Source organism: Chelonia mydas, chromosome 4, assembly GCF_015237465.2.
Source record: "Chelonia mydas isolate rCheMyd1 chromosome 4, rCheMyd1.pri.v2, whole genome shotgun sequence".
Taxonomy (NCBI): Eukaryota; Metazoa; Chordata; order Testudines; family Cheloniidae; genus Chelonia; species Chelonia mydas.
The window spans coordinates 26,334,429-26,350,053 of record NC_057852.1 but is presented as its reverse complement, the minus strand read 5'-3'; the positions used below and the strand labels follow the sequence as shown (position 1 = coordinate 26,350,053).

Sequence of the window (15,625 nt, the reverse complement as noted above, 5' to 3'; positions counted from 1 at the left end):
TGTTGCATTTCCATGGGATGCATTATTAAAATGTCCAAGGGATGTACTTTGGAAGGCACAGATCAGAATGTTGGGCAAGGTTCAGCCCCTTTTACATGTACAGCCACAGACATACAGACACACACACACATACAAATGTGGTGTTTTAAGTCCCATCTAAATTGTAGAAACAGCCATTATTGTGAGACCTGTTATAACACAGTACCCCCACAATGTGGCTGAATCACAGTTTGATCTTACAGATTTAGGACTGAACTGTATTCTAACAAGTTGGTCAGATAAGCTTTGACAGAACAGTTTTCCATTGAAATATAAACGCTTTGAAAAAAGTCTCGATTTCTCCCAAACTTCATTTTGGAAGGGGATAAAAAGGAAAAAAGTCATGACAGTGTCAAAATGGGACATGTCAATTATTCCTTTCCAGAGGATTTTGTTTTGAATTTTTTTATTTTGTATTATGCTATCTATTATAAAATAATTTCAAAATGTAAACTAAATGTTTAGATCAAGCTTAAACATTTTTTCCTTAATTTTCTTTTGCAGAGATTTTTGCCATTTTCCAGTTTTGTTCCAAAACGCAACATAAACTAATTTCAAAATCCTCCATAAAACCAATTTTCCAATCTCTGCCCAGCTATAGTTGTAACTATGTTCCAGAATCATGCTACAGGACATATTGTAGCTGATCCTGAATAGATGTTCAAGGGAATGAGAGGCCAACCTTGTGACCCTGGTAGCCTGGGGAGTAGAGTTTTATACCATGTGGGCACCACAAGCTTCCAAAGCAGGTAATGTGATGGTTGGATGATGGCTACAGCACAGCTGTCTGGGAATGTAAGGAATCACATTCTGTACAAGTTTATAAGGTGTCTGAATCAGGATTCTTCTGTGAGGCCTCCATCCACCCCTAACAAAGGGCTGTCCCTAAACAATGTAATCTCACATTTGGATCTTAGTGAGGCTGTGGCATGAATCTGCAGCATGGCTAAAAGCCATTTGTTCCCATCTATACTGCAAGACGAGACACCGTTTTACCTATGTCAGGAACGGCCCTGTTGTAACTTTAGGGTGACCAGATGTCCCGATTTTATAGGGACAGTCCCGTTATTTGGATCTTTTTCTTATATAGGCTCCTATTATCCCCCAGCCCCTTTTTTCACATTTGCTGTCTGATCACCCTATGTAACTTGGTTCCCCAACACAGCAGTTTCTACAGGATAAATAGATGGAACTTGTAAGGCCTCAGTTTCTCTGTCTGGGGGAGAATGGAACAACGGTTTGCTTTCCTGCAGCAGGAGATCTAATCACTTCTGGGAACTTAGAAGTGCAAACTGAGTTCCAGCTCTGATTCTCACAGCCCGATAAGGTGTGCAGCAGACGCTTGGGTTAGAGACCCTGAATGCTGATGGAGATGAGGCTAGCTTTGTCATATGATTGTTTTCCTTTGTTGAATACAGCAAAATCCAATCATGTTTGCATTGTAGACGTTCCTCTTTTAAGTTTTTGTTCCATATAATGTTAACTCGCTCAATCATAATAAGCATGGAGGCCTGCAAATGAATGAAAATGCCTCTCTGTCGAAAATGTAAGAAAAGGTATCGTTATCTGTTTTGATTCTCTTAAGTGTGCAAATATTAAAAGAAAACCAGTATCACTGGACGGCAGAGCTTCTGTATGTGTGCTTTATCTGTATGTCTGAGAATGGTGACCGCCTATCTCACAAACGTCTATCTGAATGTGATTCAGATGCCGGAGTCTGAAGATAGCACAGCAAGAAACAATGAATTTGGGCTTGATTGTAATGTAACTTTTCTTAAATTATAATAGCAACGAGGAATTAAACAGTATATTAAGGTTAAATAAGAAAACTGGCTCACAACAGGCATTTTATGAGCTAGAGCGGCTCTGGGCTTCTGGAGGGGTGTATAAGGTATGCCCTGCCCATATTCCAGCAATCAAGAAGAGAGGCTGAGTTTGTAATAAGCAGTATTAGAAAATCCACTTAAAAATAAAAACAGTATTTAAATGCTAGAAGTGGGCACCCACAGCAGAGCAGCCCAAAGCCTACACGCATTCTTCAGACTGATCTCTCAGACTTTAGGAAATAAGGAAGGAAATCTCTCTCCCTCCTCCCCAGTTTCCTCTCCTTTGCCTTTTTTGGAGCTTCCAGTTACATCTTTGATAAGAACTAGTTAATTGTTCGGATAGCAGAAGTGTTGTCTTTGGTAATGTGCTGAGATCTATTGGTGAAAATAAATACATTTGTTTTTCCAGTCACCAGAGATTAGTGGAGCAATACTTGTTTAATTATAAAACATATGTGTGCTTTGTTAGTTTTCTTCTGTCTGCTCACCAATTTGCAAATAAATGACCAGAAGGAAAAGATATATCCTGTGGCAATTCAAGTGAAATGATTCATCTCTAATGTCTCTGTGTATGTTTAGCTGTATGTTTGTATGCATTATGAGTAGATGTATAGCAGGGAGGGACAAATCCCTCTTGCCTTAGCTCAAACCCGCTGTTATCATGAATTCCAAACTTTGACTCAGACTCATGCATTTAACTTCATATTACACTCTCGAAACACTGTGGAGAAAAAAGAAGCAGAGAGAAAAATCTAATGTTGGGAGAGCAGGTGCAGAAATAGGGTGAAAAGTGGAACATAAGGTGGTTGGAGTAAAAACAAAACCACAGAGGAAAATAATGACAGAGAAAAAATCTAATGAAAATTAAATCTGTTTTTCATACTATATCCAGGGCACCTGCTTACAGCAGACGAGCTTTTGGTAAGGGATTGGAGCCCTTTTGTCCCTATTACTTTATAGCAGAGGTTTTCCCTCTGATAGAAAAATACTGGGTCTTATTCACTACTCCATCACTCCTGGTTTGTGCTGGTCCGACTACATTTACTTCAATGCAGTGGAGTAATGCAGTGGTGAATCAAGCCCGCTATTGTTTTTGAACTGAAACACCCTGACAGAGAAAAAAACTACGAGGAGTCCGGTGGCAGCTTAGAGATGGACAGATTTATTTGGGCATAAGCTTTCGTGGGTAAACCCCCCCGAACTTCTTCAGAGGGAAAAAAAAGGTTTCAAATGAAATGAGAAGAGGTTGTGAACTCATATTACAGGTTTGAGATTTATAAATAGTTCAAAAGGTTCATAACACCTCAAACTCTGTAAGATTTGCTCAGGCCTACTGAAGATGGACGGTGTAACTCTACACAGCTATGTAGATAGGTACTGTATTATCTACTTCTCCAGCCTCTTTCATCTGTTGTTATTCTTCCTTATTTGTCTTTCTGTGCAAGCAGTAGCTGGAAGGAAAGGCTTTCATACCCTTTGTAATTCTGGACACAAAAAATATAGGTATGCCTAGAGTAAAGAAAGGTAACTGTCTGACATTTAATCTTCATGGAGACTGACAAGAAGAGGATAGCTAAGGTTCTGTAGTATTTTTAGTTTGATATTCTGTGATGCTTTATTGATCATCACCAACGTCCATCACTGTGTATAACGATAACTGCTTCAGAGGCAGAAAAGAGGAGATTGAATGAGGCCTTCAGGACTGTCAGCTTCTTGCTGATGGATCTGTCAATAGTTATTGTTCCCTCATCCCTTTGCCGCTGTGAGCTTCTTGAATGTTCTTGCATGTTGACAAGAGTTTTGCAAGTCAATGGGAAGAGGAGTATTTCTCCAGTGAATTGTCACTCTCTGATCTTGGTGATTTCTCCTGTGAAAGGAGTGGAGAGAGGATGCTTTGCCTGTAAAAAGGGGTTTTATGGAGGACGAGGCAGGAAGCTGTGTGAATTAGCTCATTTTCAATGTTTCCACTAGTTTATTGGACTGTGTTTTTTTTTTTTTTAAATGAATTGTTTTGTGAGCATACTCCTGGTGAAAAGTGCTCGATTGACAGCACTGAAGAAGACCAAAGCCCTCTGTTAATCCACATAATAGGTCTGTATCGTACCATTTAGTAGCAGTTCTGTGCTCTGTGTGAAGTGAGTTAAGTGGTACCAGTCCCACTTCTCTAGTGGGCATTGAGCAGGTGTACACACTACAAAAAGAATTTGGCACCCTTGTTAGCATTCTCAACAGAGAAGTCAAAGAATGAATGAAGAGGGGTAGAGTGGAAACTGACCCAGCCTCTTACTCCTAGGGTCAGTTTCATACTGAAGACCTAGAGGTAACATCCTAAGTCATTACTGGCCATGTGCATGCACATATATTCAATTAGCATGCACACAGAGTGATATTTGTGCATGTCTATTAGGGGTGCAGAACTATATGGGTATGATTGTGCATGTCTGTGTGTAACAATTATGCCCTTGCCTTGTACTCTCAAGTGTCAGTTTAGGTTAACAGAATTTTGTACAGGGATTTAATAAGTGACAGAACCAAGTGCTAAAACTACGTTCTGTCATTACCGTTGCCACTGAAGACAAATAAAAAGGAGCCTTTCGCAAACAGAGTTAGCAAATGAACTAGTAGAAACAGAAAGAGCAGGATGTTAAGTAGAAATACCTTTTAGGCTGCAAACAACTCTGCATTTAAACTCCACTGCAAGGACACTTCCCGTGTAATTTTTTCACTTGAAAAGGCACTCTCTTCCCTTGAGCTTTTTAGAAACGCTTGTAATCTTTCACAGCCAGAATTTCAGTTGCTGTAATTTTCTAACCTTTCTGCATTTCCCCTCTCTGTTTCTTTGTTACAGATGATGATTTTTTTCATGAACTCCCAGAAACCTTTCCATCTGATCCTCCAGAGCCTCTGCCTCATTTCCTCATTGAGCCTGAAGAAGCTTACATCGTAAAAAACAAACCTGTGAACTTGTACTGCAAAGCCAGCCCTGCCACCCAGATCTATTTCAAGTGCAACAGTGAATGGGTTCACCAGAAGGACCATGTGGTGGATGAGCGAGTAGATGAAACTTCTGGTGAGGCATTTGTGTTTTTTCACCATGTCATTGGGGGTGCTATTATTGGGTTTGATTCTCATTTACACTGGCGGAGCGGTATAAAATAGACTTAGTGTAAAATGAGAATGAGGCCCAACTGTGTGCTAATTTTAAAAGACTCATAGTGATTTCTCCAACTAAACTGCTGCTCACTACTTCACAGAACTGGCTTCCTTGCTCACTTCTCTAATTCGGTCCATTCCAGATTACTTACAATGTAGTCACACTAGGGGAGCACAGCGTTAGACTAGTTCTGAGGAGCTTTTGGAGCACTCTTATGTTGAAGGTTTAAAAGGGGAGAATATGGAAAAAGGAGAAATTACGGTTAGCCTCAGGCAAAGAAATAATGGGAAGATACAATATTCCCCCAGCCAAGAACAACGTACTGACTCCAGAGCATGCAACTGGCTGCTGTTCCATTATATTCTGCTGCCTGCTACATTGACTTGGTACTAGAGAGACCTGTAGTAAATTAGGAAGAAATGAAAGAAAGAGGCTAAATGTCCAATCCTAATCTAATCAATGCCAAAAGTCCCATTGACTTCCATGGAAGATTAATAGGGCCCTCAAAATATAAAGGAAACAAAGAGGCTTAAAAACTTGAGCTATAAACAAGCCCATGTCAAAGATGTGATTGTCCCAGTTTGGAAAGACTGGTAATCCAATAAGGTTCGAGTCACGTGCAAGGGAGAGAAATGGGGCTTATTGCTGTCTTGATGGCTATGAAAAATAACTGAATATCAAGCAAGAAAGTAGCTTTCATTTGGGAATTGCACCACCACTTGGTCTAATTATTCAGAAAAATAACTCCACCAGATGTCTTGAAAGTCTCATGTGACCTGGGTTTTATTTGTTTCAGCTCATTTATTTGCACAGAGTTCAAAAGCATATGCTTTTAACCGCACTGTAGTTCTCTCAGCTTGAGAAAGAGAAAGATAATTTGGGTTGGGGGGAAGGTTGCAGAAAGGAGAATCAGGAAAAAAAAGCTTTTGGCTATGTTTGACTGTTAGTTGTAATAGGATCTTCCAACAGGTTGCAATGTGACTGTATGGGAAGAAGACTGAAGAGGGGAATACTTCTGTTACTTAGTACATCTCCTAGTTTCATCATTCATGTGAGACTGGGAATCCACTGGAATGAACTTTCCCTGGCTTTCACTGGATTCAGTTTTCATTTCATTTCTTCCTTAAGCTTTATTAGCATTTACATTCAGAAACTGAATAATGCCTGTCATTGCTCGTTCTGTAAAATGCAGTCCAGGGTCACTTTTTAGAATTATGGACCCAGTTCTCTTCTCAGTTACACTGAGGTAAATAAAGTGTAACTTCATTGAAATTAGTAGTGCTATGTCTGTGTAAGCAAGAGGAAAAAAACAATTCTAAATGTTTGTTTTTAAATTCCTGCTCTTAATTGCTTCTGATAGCAGGAGGAGGAAGAACACTTCTCATAAATATGCCAAATCTAGGTTAGTTTTCTTAATGTAGCAGTGGGTTTAAAGAAAATAATTGTAGACCATCTGCCTCAAATGATAAAACAAATCATTTCCTATTCTTCATTCAGGCCATGGGGTGGATGAGCACAGTAACAGTAGCAATATTCATTTGTACTCAGTCAACAAACCAAGCCAGTTTGTTGTGTCCAAATATATCTTTATGCTCATGAGTTCAGATTTACTGCTGCCATGGCACATGGAGGTAGAAATTGCATCTAGTAGTGCCACCTTTTTCTCCTGCCCCCCAAATAGAAATGAGGAAGTCCTTTTAACCATCCTACTTATGGCCCCTTTCTGAACAGCACCTACCACCCAATTGGGTTTGAACTGAGGAATGTAACAGGGCATTTGAACAGACTAAGAAGTCACTGCTATCTGCAAAGTTGTGAGTATACTTGGATCACAGGTTAGAAATACTGAGCTCAATATGACTATGCAGAGAAGAATCAGAGAAAATGAATCTGAAAATCCCCCAAACTTCTGTAGTATCCCAGCTCCTTAGCTGGAAAACCCATGAAAGTTAGCATGTGTCTAATGTTAACGTCATGTCTCAGCTATGCAGTTGGCGAAATCCTACCAAGTAAAGTGCCAGATGGGAAAAGGACCCCATATCTTCATTCCCAGGGCCTTTGCTAAAGGAAAAAAAAACAACTATGACAAGATAGAAAAAGAGGGTCTGAGAATATCTGGAATTACAACATCTCTAGAAAAAGGAAAAGGAGTACTTGTGGCACCTTGGAGACTAACCAATTTATTTGAGCATAAGCTTTTGTGAGCTACAGCTCACTTCATTGGATGCATCCGATGAAGTGAGCTGTAGCTCACAAAAGCTTATGCTCAAATAAATTGGTTAGTCTCTAAGGTGCCACAAGTACTCCTTTTCTTTTTGCGGATGCAGACTAACACGGCTGCTACTCTGAAACCTAACATCTCTAGAGTTTCAGAATGGGAAGAAGTTTACATTGATTAGGGAAAATAGCTTCTATAAAAATGTTTGGACCAAATATGAGTAGTTGCTAGATTACAGGCTCTGATGTTAACATGTTGTCTCTCTCCCATCAGTTCTAGATCATCAGTAAAAACACAGAAATGATGATGTGTTTATTCTGGTTGCTAATACAGGTGAAAAATCCTTTGCAACCTAATCCCATTTTCAAAATCTGATTTTGAAAGGCTTTCCCAATGCTGCAAAAGAAATTGCAGCAGAGAATGTAAATGTCCCTATCTTAAAAGAAGGTATAGCTGAAGGCTGTGTGAATGTTCTAAATGATGAAGAACAGCCTAAACCACTTCCGAAAAATGAGCTCACAGTAATGAGAGATTCTACCTTGTGGAATTTCTGCAGGGGGCTACCGAAATCCTTGCAAATCAGATTGTTAGTACAATTGCATAATAGCCACACTGGAATTGTTGAAATGAAAGCTGTCCTCAGAATCTGGATTTTGCAGCCAAGTTTAGATATGGACATAAAGTGTGATATGTCTGCTGTCACATCCTACCATCATTGGAAATGGGACTGAGAACCCCTGGAAGAGAATTCATATTGATTTTGCAGGCAAGGGAAAACAAAATGCTTGAAGTAGCCAGAAGTCAGGGCTGGCCTTACCATGAGGCTAACTGAGGTGGCCGCCTCAGGTGCCAGAGTTTGGGGGAGGGAAGGGGGGCACCACTAGGACCCAGGGTGTAGAAAATTGTGTCTGCTGCTGATGCCTATGTAGTCTCTCTGCTCTAGATGCACAGAGATGGTGGAGTGCTGTGCTGAAGGAAGGAGGGCACAAGAGACATAACAGGCAGGCAGGAGAAAAGGTGAGAGGGAATAACAGAAAGCAGCAGGAGCTGCAGGGAGAAAGATTTGATTATTCAAACAGATAAAAATGCCAGTGATTACTATGTAGACAAGAAAAGTTACATTGGCTATTAAGGCATTTGAAAGTTAAGTATTACTTAAAATTTTTGAACAAGGCATTTTAGGTTTTTAGCAGAGCAGTACCATGAGAGGAGTAGAACAGGAAGAAGGCAGAATTGAGACCTTTCAAAGTTTTGACCCAAGCGAGGGGGCGTGGGGGCATCATTTGAGCTCCCCGTCTCAGGTGCCAAAATGTTGTGGGCCGGCCCTGCCAGAAGTAATAGGTTTAGATAATATCACCTCTTGCAAAGCCATTGAAGAGACTTGTCTGGAGCTGGTTGACTTTGAGAAAAAGTTGTATGAGACAATGGGCCTCAGTTTATTTCTGAGGAATGATAGACATGCCTAAAGAAGAATATACAATCATTAAACATACTAGATCAGCAGCATAGTAGCCTGCATCCATCAGGCTAGCAAAGAGCTTCACCCATTCAAGTGTCATTGAGTCACTGCATTGATTACACCACATTTGGGACTATGTAGCCTCTGTTAGTATCCTCCACTGGTGTAGTAAATTCTAACCTGTTAACTTCTTGGTCTGCTCAAATGGTGGGCTATATTTGTCCGGCCAAACCCTAAGAACTATCCCCCTACCTTTTTTCCCCCTGTAACATAATTTAATTAAGGTCATTACTCCAAACAGGTTAGATAGACACCTTCCATAAAGCCACATTGTGTCTTTGAGTAGATATGCGGTTGGGGAGAATGCCAGGAGCATGTAGCAGCAGATGTCCCCCTATTCCATGTGCCAGGGAGCCTCAGAGAGGAATTTTGTCTCCCTGGGGCAATTCAGTTCTCCAACACAACTAACAGTTGGTCAATGCCACAATGAAGCCTATAATAATGAACCCCAGCTCAAAAGGATTTCAGTTATATAACATTTTTATTTTGGATGCTGCTTGAGTTTTATCCTTCATCCTTCCGTGCCAGTCATAGGACACAAGTGAGTGAGACGTAGGCACATTTCTCTTTGCTGTGGTTCTGCCATGCTATCCCCCAAACAACGAGCAGGAAAGCCCTGCTGAGTTGTTTCTAAAATGCCATCTGAGAACCACATTTTCCCTCTTAAGTCCTCTTATAGCAAAGTAATGACAAGGAGAACAAGACAGAAAGGTAATGAAATGTGGAAGCAAAATAATAAAATGTAGTCATGCACTCTTTACTGTAAAAAAAAGTATTCAGAGTACTGAGAAGAGAGAAGAAAATGAAATAAAGGTATAATGCTAAATGTATTTGGTGTAGTAACTTATCTTCCAATTAAAAGGTAAAATGTTGGGAGAGAGAAATAAGTTTTCAGCTGTCCATGGACTCCGAAGCTTTGGAAACACTGTGAATGAAACTTGTGCAAAATCAGTTGTGCATCTCCCTGATATGGGAAATTTGTTTAGCGTTCATAAACACAAAGGCTGCACAGCATATGCCAGGTGGTACACCAGCAGTGACATAGGATGCAGAATCAGGGTGCAATCCTGCTCCTAACAAAGAGAGTTGCTGGAAAGAAATAGTAAATGGTGTAGGAGGGTTAATTATTTTAAGAGAAAAAGAAACATTTGTATCTCTTTTCTGTGTAAGCTGAGGAAGTTGTTATTACGAAGTTGGGATATTATGTAGGTGCATTGCACCATGGAGTATTTTAGAGCAGTAAGTAAAGCATCAGTAGTCTCAGAGAGTATGCATATGGACGCAGCCAATCTCCATAGGAACTATTGCAACTGGTCAGAGACACTGAGAACAGTAAAAGGTGACAGGATGTTCTAGACCAGTGGTTCCCAAACTTTAACAACCTGTGAACCCCTTTCACTAAAATGTCAAGTCTCCCGAACCCCCTCCTAAAAATGAATATTTCCAGGGATTTTCTCCTTTACTTGAGTATAAATTATAAAAGCAGTGATCTTGGAAATATAAAATGTGTTTTTATGACATACTTATTACACACTATTTATTATTAATTATTTATCATGACAGTATTTTTATTACATTATGAAAACGGCAACACTCTTCCAAGATCTCACTTTCGTAGCCTGTATCACTTTGAATAAGCCCGTTATAAGACAAGGCTCCTATGTTTCATCAAGGAGTATCAGATGTGAAACAGCATGAAGATATTTAAGAAGCCAATTCAAAGAGTTCTTCCTACACAAGCATTCAGGTCTTTAGCAGTCCGGGCAAACAACGCATGTTACAACAACACTTAAACTTGTTCTTTGTAATAATTTTAAAAACAATACTAACTGCCTATTTAATTTTAAAAACAGCAAAAAATATCCCACCTCCCTTTCCATTTCTTATAAGGAGTCTGGAAGTTTAAATCTCCTCAGTGTGATAGATATGCTTGCTTTGATCTGCTTAGCTCTTGGAAGTCCAGGGGCTCTGGGCTGCTGGCCCAGGGACAGCTTTGTCCACTAGGGACAGCTCTGTCTGCCATTAGGGAATTTTTTCCCGAGAACCCCCTGTAACATTTCGTGACCACAGTTTGGGAACCACTGATCTAGACTTATTTATTAAATTATATTAGCCTGGTAATAGAACTGGGCAAATACACTTAGAGTCGATTCCAAGAAAACAGAAGTGTCTTATCTGGAAGATCTTTGACCTCTGTTTTTGATCTTCAGCCCCATTGGAATTTTCTTCCTCTATTAAAAGTTAAGCATTTTTCTTAAAGATGTCCAAATGGGTGCTTTGTTATTCATCAGTGCTCAGCATATCTGGCCTCATCATTTCATGCGTATAGGGAATGGCAAGCCAGAATGCAGTCCTTTTTTATGTTTTTACTGAAGTATTTTGATATTAACACAGAACAAAATCAAATATATTATAGTGAACATTGGTGATACTTTGTTTTAAAGAGAGAAGATGAAAGTAGGAAGAAGGGCATATGTGTAATGTTATGAGCTACTATCAAAGAAAGGAAACATACTGCAGAACTAATACTTTGGGGGGCAAGAAAATTTCATTGATACAGCACAGGAAGGGCAAGAGCATCAATAATCATTAGTGTGATTTGTGCACTTTTTTTTTTAACTATTATGCAACTGAAAAAGATTGTGGATAAGGAATTGTTGGTGTGTTTGCTTTTTATTTCCCATTTCTGCAGTACAGATAGCAGTGCAAATACACACACACTGAGTCTCCGGGACTTTACATCTTATATAGTGCTTTACATCTGTGCAAAGCGAGGTTAAATGCTACCAAATCAAAATGGACTCTGCACTGCTATAAATGACTACACTGAATGCACACCAGAAAAAAATTGGGCCCACAGAGAACTAACTTCTGGGTTTTTTCCCTTTTCAGTTTATATATATTTTTGAATGACTTCTGCAGAAATATCCAGAAACGCTATATAGACACTCTCTTGTTGTACATTGCAGTGCCCCTGATATACTCTTAGTCTTCCTCTCCTTCAACCAAGGAGAAAAGAACATTTGAAACCTTTATTTCCTAGTGCTGCAGCTGCTAACTAAATAGGCACTTTAGGTCATTTAGCTAATGTTAGTGTTTTGCCGATGCATTCTCTTGCACAGGTGCACAGCGAGAAGATGGCATATGGATTCTGTTTATCCCTTCTTCAGAGCTCACAAGAAGGAGCAAGGCAGAATAAGAACCTTTGAGTGCTAGGCAGGGGATCCCTCAAACTTGCAGAGTGGAACTCACTGGCAGAGAGGAGGCATAATGAGTCTGAGGCAGGGGTGGCCAACCTGTGGCTCCAGAGCCGCATGCGGCTCTTTTGAGGTTAATATGCGGCTCCTTGCATAGGCGCTGTCTCCGGGGCTAGAGCTACAGACATTTACTTTGTTTTTCTTTAATACATAATAATAATTAATAATAAAACCACACAAATGTTCCCCCCCCCCCCCCACACACACAAACATTTGAGAGTGCTATCACTTTAAATGTCACTCAAGCCTCCCTCTTCTTCCACATCACTCCCAGTAGCCATATAGGAACCTCTCATGAGGATGAAGATTGTGTGAGAATAAGCATCATTAGTACAATAAAAGCTTTATCTACTCCACAGCTTTTACAGCTTCAAAACCAGCTGCAGGGAACTTGGCCCTCTGCGGATCAAGACCAAGGTAGCAGCCAACAGCAAGACCCCTGTGGCCATTTTTCAAAGTGGAAAAAGCTTTCTACTTTTAGCTTGAATATAGTGAAAATAACACAACTGTACAGATAAAAAGTAGTTTTTAATGCTTCAGAATTGAGAATAGGGAATTGCTATGTTCTGAGAGACAAATTCAAGATGGTGGATGCTTTTGCAGGTGCGAAAGCAAACTTTACGCTACAAAAATCCCAAATGCTTCACACAGCAGGGGAAAATATAATAATAAAGCACTTTATAATTACTTCAGATAAATTAAGTTTTATGAGGTTGTGTGGATTAAGAACACTGGGCTGGATATTCCCTCCTGTGGCAGAAACTCACAAGAAGAGAGAGGCTTTCCTGAAACCATATAAGGTCACTTCTTATAAAGTTCCTCCACACCCTATGCTGCAAGAAGAGGAATTTTCATTCATTTAGTGTGGGAAGGGGCTAAGGTCCTCAACCCTCACTGATCCCCAGAATCCAAAAGAAAGCAGAAGGCAAGCATGAGGATCCTAGAACTGTCTTCATTGCCTCCAGGTCCTTTCCTCTCTTGCAGACAACTTTCTGCCATTGCCTGTCCATTTCATATCTGTATCCTACAACCTCTTCATGGGGGCTAGCCGCCAATGAGGAGGAGTTAGTGCTGCTTCTGTGAGGGGCAGTGGGATCCATGGGATAGGACACCAGACTGGGGAGTCAGAAGTCTTGGATTCTAAAGTAGACTTTGCTATTCACTCAGTGTGTCCTTGCGCAAATCACTCAACCGCTCTGTGCCTCAGTTTCCTCATCTGTAAAATGGGAATAATAATGCTTGCTCACTTGTGGAAAGTGCTTTGGGAACCTATGGATAAAAGCCACTATTTATGTATTATTATTATTTTATTATTTTATTTAGTTGTTACAGCAGGGTTAACTTCCACTCAGCTATCTTCCCTGTCTGGTGTTCTCTGTCTCTGCTCCCTTGTTTGTCCAGCAGAGAGGGTGTATGCTGCTCTTCTCTCCGGCTGTGTTGTGGATTGGGTCCCTGATGTGCAGTAATGAGAGAACAAGTAAAGTTATTTTTGGTTAAGAAATGAGCTGCCTGGATTTTATCTCATTAATTTGAGCCATTTGAGGATGCCCACGCTGATTATCTCCATGTCTTTTATCCCTTCCAGCTGTCAATTTTGCTACAGCCTACCTTCCTGTTGATCCCATCCAACTCCCAATAGGGACCCTGTGACACTTCCACGCTCACCGCAGTGTCAAATTATCTACAAATCCCCAGCCCTCCTTGATTCTTTCCATTCAAAACTCTTGTTGCTGTTTTTGACATGTTCTTCCCAATTTCTTGTGTGTTGGTCGTACTGGTGCTGGTTTAGCATCTTGAACATTTGGAGGTTTTAAGTGGGGTTGTTTGCACCACTGATTGGGGGTGTTAGATTTGTCAGGGCTGAGGGGCAATGTTTTATTGAAAGGGATTGTGTTTTCATTTGGATTTAGTTTTTGATCCTTTAGTGCTTTGTGATGTGCTTTGACTGAGGCGGCAACGAAGAGTTGAAACCATGGGTCTCAAGCTGGGCACCCGGAAAAATGGAGGCAAGCAAAATTTCTGGATACTTCTGAAAATTTTCACATATATGACCCAAAAGGTCTATTTCACCTTTCAATGGTTTGATTCTCTGGACCAAATTCTGCACTGACTTACATCCCATGCAGTCCCACTGTCACCACTATGCTGCCTTTTCACACACACACCCCCCACCCCCCGCTGTGATAATTCTTTTATCTCCTACAAACTAAAAAATATCTCTTGTTGGTCAGGAGGTGGCGCTCTCACTGTTAGCCTGGCCAAGACCTGAGAACACTTTGGATGTGGGAACAGGCAGTAAATTCTCAGAGCCACTGCATATCTATCTGGTGAAAGTCATTTAACTTGACAGTGCACTGGACAAAAGAACCTTTGAAAGCAGCTGCGTGTCCTTTGTTTATTGTTTGTTGTTTCTTTCTTTTTAAGTTCTCAAGATTTCTAAGTCGACTGTGAAATGCAATCCCTAACTGCCAAAAGAAAAAAGTGGTGATTTTACACTTCTCCCCCCTGCCCTGTTCTGCCACATCATGGACTAAGAAAAAGGACAACTACGCAGAAAGGCTCCCCTGTGACTCCTTGTGCCACGTTGTTGATTGTCCTTATTCCCACAACATCTATAACAGCCACTGAACTGTGACACTGCAACAAGATCATGGAAATAAGGCACTTTTACATCAGTACAGCTTCTCAAAACTCACTGAAATTAGGTGGGGTGTGTGTGTGTACATGGTCACCCCAAACTGAAAGAACCTTGGCATATATACTTACCTTTTGTGGGGAAAAAAATCACATTTATTTTTAATCTTCCCTTCCTTGGTTACACGAACGCAATGTAAACATGCTTTTCAAAATTCAGAAGCTCTCTGTTGGCTTCCCAGATGGCTGCAGTTCAATAGTTTGTTTGTTTGTTTATTTTTTTCGTGATTTCCTCAGCCTCTTCTTGCAAAGTGCTAAACAGCCATTATGCCTTTTGCCTGCACATTGAGATTCATCTGTAGGCTCTAAACTGCCTCAAAAGTGCTTCAATTTTACATGAGCACTAAGCTGGGGACTGGGAGGCATTACCCAGTGCTGAAGGCCCAGATCATTAGAAAGAGCATGTAAATCTTCTGAACCAGAAATAAAAAGTGCATAGATTTTCTTTGTGAAGTCTCAACTACAGCTTTATGTAAAACATGAACCTCTGGCAGGTTTTTTTTCTAGCCTCTAAAAAAAAAAAAAAACCACCACTGTCACACACGCCTCAACCACAGAAAAAGCATTGGGCTTTCTGTCAAGAGCTGGAGTAACTAATACAGTCACTCTCTGTCATGCCTTTCCCTCTGAACATCCCCTACCCTATGCTCCCTTTTAGTGGTACCAGTCCTTCAAAGTATTGCTAAGGGACCACCAAATGTGACCGCGGTGACTGCTGAATGACAGGAAGCCCTGAGCTGCTACGGCTTGACACAAATGCAGATGTGTTCATGGACGAGGGCCCTATATTATTTCAGAAATTATAGATTCCAATGTAAGTATAGATGAACAATTGTACTGAAATTTCTGGAGAGATAAATTATAGTAGGATTATTAATTTGCACCAAGGAGAGGGAAGAAACCCAAAAAGCATGAGCA

At 40.5% G+C, this 15,625-nt stretch overlaps 1 protein-coding gene across 5 annotated transcripts in view; it reads left to right on the top strand.

The window, feature by feature from the left end:
• Nucleotides 1-15,625, top strand: part of UNC5C (unc-5 netrin receptor C) — a 345,359-nt gene that overhangs the window by 212,244 nt on the left and 117,490 nt on the right. For all 5 annotated transcript variants that reach the window (XM_037896935.2, XM_037896936.2, XM_043545436.1 and 2 more), the window contains one exon: nucleotides 4,714-4,935. In XM_037896935.2, coding sequence (XP_037752863.1) covers nucleotides 4,714-4,935 — 222 coding nt within the window. The remainder of the gene's footprint in view (nucleotides 1-4,713; nucleotides 4,936-15,625) is intronic.